Source organism: Gouania willdenowi, unplaced genomic scaffold, assembly GCF_900634775.1.
Source record: "Gouania willdenowi unplaced genomic scaffold, fGouWil2.1 scaffold_312_arrow_ctg1, whole genome shotgun sequence".
In the NCBI taxonomy this organism is placed as follows: Eukaryota; Metazoa; Chordata; class Actinopteri; order Blenniiformes; family Gobiesocidae; genus Gouania; species Gouania willdenowi.
Genome location: NW_021145073.1, coordinates 2,040 through 5,599, shown reverse-complemented (window position 1 = coordinate 5,599; position 3,560 = coordinate 2,040). Strand labels below are relative to the sequence as shown.

Genomic DNA, 3,560 nt, shown 5'->3' with positions numbered 1-3,560 from the left:
TGGTCATGCTTCAGTCTTTCCTTTTTGACCTGGGATGACATTTTTAGAGTCGGTTAGTTAACACAGTGACATCAGGAAACACTTTCTCTGATGCAGCAGCTTCTTTCAAAATAAAAGCATTCACCTTGTAATATCTGACATATTTTTATTTGTTTATCTTCTCTTATAGAGGAACCAAAGGGTCACATGGTGCGTGCTTGTCATAAAATGTCAGGTCGTCTGCCCTAGACTGATGGAAAAGTGTGCAAGCTTTTTTAAAGTCATGTTTTCCTTTTTGATTTCAGAGGATGTTGAACATGAAGGTGGTTTGCTGCAACCACTGATGTCCTACTGTTTGGAACAAACCCCGCAGTCCTGACTTGGCGTCTTACGAATGGCCCAGGGAAGCCACCAGATTGACACACAGGTTTTGCATGACCTGCGCCAGAAGTTCCCTGAAGTCCCAGAGGGTGTGGTCTCTCAGTGTGTTCTGCAGGTGAGAAAACTCCTCACGTACAGAAACATTTTACAAGTTTAATCTAAAATATTTAATTTGTACTTATTAGTAGATCTGTCTAACAAAACACATTATTATTCACCATATTAGGACTACTTTACAGTGTGAGAGCCTGTGTTCCTCCATCTTGAAATCAAGTGATTGATGATGTCACATGACCCAACTGCCATTGTTTTATATTGGAGTGAAGCATTCAGCCTTTTTGTTTAGATAATTTAGCAGCTTTTTACATCATTTAGTAGCTTTTTAGATCATTTGTCCGTGATTAATCTCTAACTTCAGCCACCAGAGCGTGATAGCACACTGTTTAAGGGAGAGTAAATGTCCCTTAGGAGAGCTCTTCTTCTCTGCTTCGTTGTCTACTAACAAACCACAGAGTGGGAACAGTCCTCCCCTGCCGTCACAGATTTATTTTCAGATCACAACTGTTTTTATTCTCTTTCTGTAAACAAGAGGTTTACATCAACTTCTTTAACCTTTCCTATTATTTAGAGCAACCAAAATCAGCATAAGTTGTCATTTTGACTGAAAAAGCTACTAAATGATCTAAAAAAGGCAGAAAGCTCAAAGAGCTATAGACCAAATAAAATGCAGAATAAACATATATGAGCTGGTGGATATTGTCACTTTGTGCACTAATCCTTACTACTCTGTATTTGTAACACAGTATATTAAATATGATAAAATAACTAATTTTAGAGAAAGAAGAATCTCTGGGGTCACCAGAAATGTGATATATAAATGGGGTCATGACCTGGAAAAGAGTGGAGGGTCCTTTAAGGACCTTATCTTTACATTTTTATTTGTTTTTAATCTCCAGAACAACAACAATCTAGACGCGTGCTGTGAGTACTTGTCCCAGGTCAGTCCAGGCTATCTGTACAGTGAAGAAGGGACCCCTAGTTTCTCTGATGACCCCAGCCTCACCAGGCTCCGTAATCACATGACCCAGCTGACCCTCGGCCTGCAGACCCAGAACGTGCACGTGGCCCCTGTTCGGGATGGCCTGAGAATGAATGGCAGCCGAATCCTGGCCCACAGCCTGAGCGACGGGCCCCTACAGACGGCCGTGGCCCCCAGCAGTGGGTTCTTTCAGCAGGAGCCGCACTCCGCCCCAGTACAGGTGCCCCCCACGTTTAATGTATTTGGTGTGATGGAGCCCACAGGTAAACCACAGCCCCCCCAGCACCTTGGACTGTACCCTCTGTGTGTGAAAGGAACCAGTGTGGGGGGCCAGCAGACCCCCCGCTTCAACCCCATCACTGTGACGTTGGCCCCCAACATCCAGACGGGCCGCAACACGCCCACATCACTGCACATACATGGGGGCCCCCAGTCAGGCCTCAGTAGTCCACAGGGTAACTCCATCTACATCAGACCCTACCTTAGCCAGTCCTCCCCCCGACAGAACCAGCAGCAGGGGGGCCGGGCCCAGTACAGCCCCACCAACCAGCCTCAGCAGCAGATCTATCAGATCTCACACCCTGGGTCCTGGTCCAGTCCTCAGCACTCCTCACATACCTCACAGCACCAGACGTCCCACGTCTACATGCCTATCAGCTCCCCCACCAACCCCCAGGCCCCTTCTCTTCCTCCTACGGGTAGCCAAGCGTCGCCCTCATGCCCCTCCTCCTCCCCCTCGATCCTCCCCGGGGCTCTGTCCACCATCAGTCAGTACAACATCCAGAACATCTCCACGGGTCCCCGCAAGAACCAGATTGAAATCAAGCTTGAATCTCCTCAGAGGAGTAATTCTAGCACAGCTTTACTGAGGACCACCAGTGGCCCCCGCTCTGCCTCCACGTCCTCCTCCTGCCCAGCGTCCTCCACATTAACGGGGGTGTCCACGGCCCCCACCACCCCATTGTCCATCGGGGGACCAGGTTTAAGCCGCAGTCAACCCACGGTTTACATCTCTGCCAGCCCCCCCTCTGCTGCTGCTGCTCTGCCTGAGGAGGCCATGGGGGCCCCGGCCGGCTCCCGGTCCAAGTTTTACATTTCTGCCAATGCCTCCAGTGACGAGGGTGGGGGTAGGAACCCCCCCACCGTCTACATCTCAGCAAACCCTCCACTACAGGCCTCCTCAGTGACCAGAAACATGGGGGGTCAAGTGAGCATGGGCCCCGCCTACATCCACCATCATCCACCCAAGTGTCGGGCTCCTGTCGGAGGGGGTACGGCGTCCTCCCCCCGTGTGGTGGTGACCCAGCCCAACACCAAATACACCTTTAAAATCACAGTCTCTCCCAACAAACCCCCAGCGGTGTCCCCCGGGGTGGTGTCTCCCACCTTTGAGCCCAACAACCTCCTGACTCTCCCCCCCTGACCATCACTTTGTGGAACCAGAACCGGTTCACCTGTCGGACCCCCTGTCAGCGCAGAAGGAGAGGACGAGTGAGCCCCGCAGACTCAGCATGGGCTCTGATGACGCAGCGTATACCCAAGGTGAGTGATGCTAATGCTAATGCTAACCTCTGACAAACACATGAAGAAATGTTAAACCCTTGAAGCACCTTTAAAAAAAAATAAAAAGAATAATTAAAAAAAAAACCTACACTTTGAGCTTAGGCACCAAAACAGTATCCTTACTGTCATATATCATTTTTTCTCCCTATTTTTAGGCCGGGCTACACAAGTTAAAATCACTAATCACTACTGAATGGATCGGACTGAAATTTGGTGGCTATGTTCTATGGATGTGTACGCATCGACGCTCGTAGCCCGATTAAAAGAAGAAAAAAAAGATTCTATTTCTCATTTACTTTCTGAGTCAAATATTTTGACGGTTGGTGGTACCAGATCATTGACACATACCAATATATAAATGGGGTCCATTACCCTGTTATGTTTATGGAAACACATTGTTTCAAAGGTAATTCAACGTAGATTCCGATTATGCCTCCCACAATTCCATTAGGTGCCCAGGGGCCCACCCCCTTTTTTTTGGCAATTTCCATTAAAGTTGTTTTCTCATTTATTTGTGAGTCAAATATTGCGACAGTTGATGGTACCGAACCATCGACACACACCAATATATGAATAGGGCCCATTACCCCACATGTGC

At 48.3% G+C, this 3,560-nt stretch overlaps 1 protein-coding gene across 1 annotated transcript; it reads left to right on the top strand.

The window, feature by feature from the left end:
• The first annotated feature begins 326 nt into the window (after positions 1-326).
• LOC114459434 (TGF-beta-activated kinase 1 and MAP3K7-binding protein 2-like) lies at positions 327-2,837 on the top strand. Its single transcript, XM_028441687.1, has 2 exons — positions 327-475; positions 1,317-2,837. Exons 1-2 carry the CDS (start codon positions 374-376, stop codon positions 2,820-2,822), a joined length of 1,608 nt encoding a protein of 535 aa, XP_028297488.1. The 5' UTR covers positions 327-373; the 3' UTR covers positions 2,823-2,837.
• The last annotated feature ends 723 nt before the right edge of the window (positions 2,838-3,560 follow it).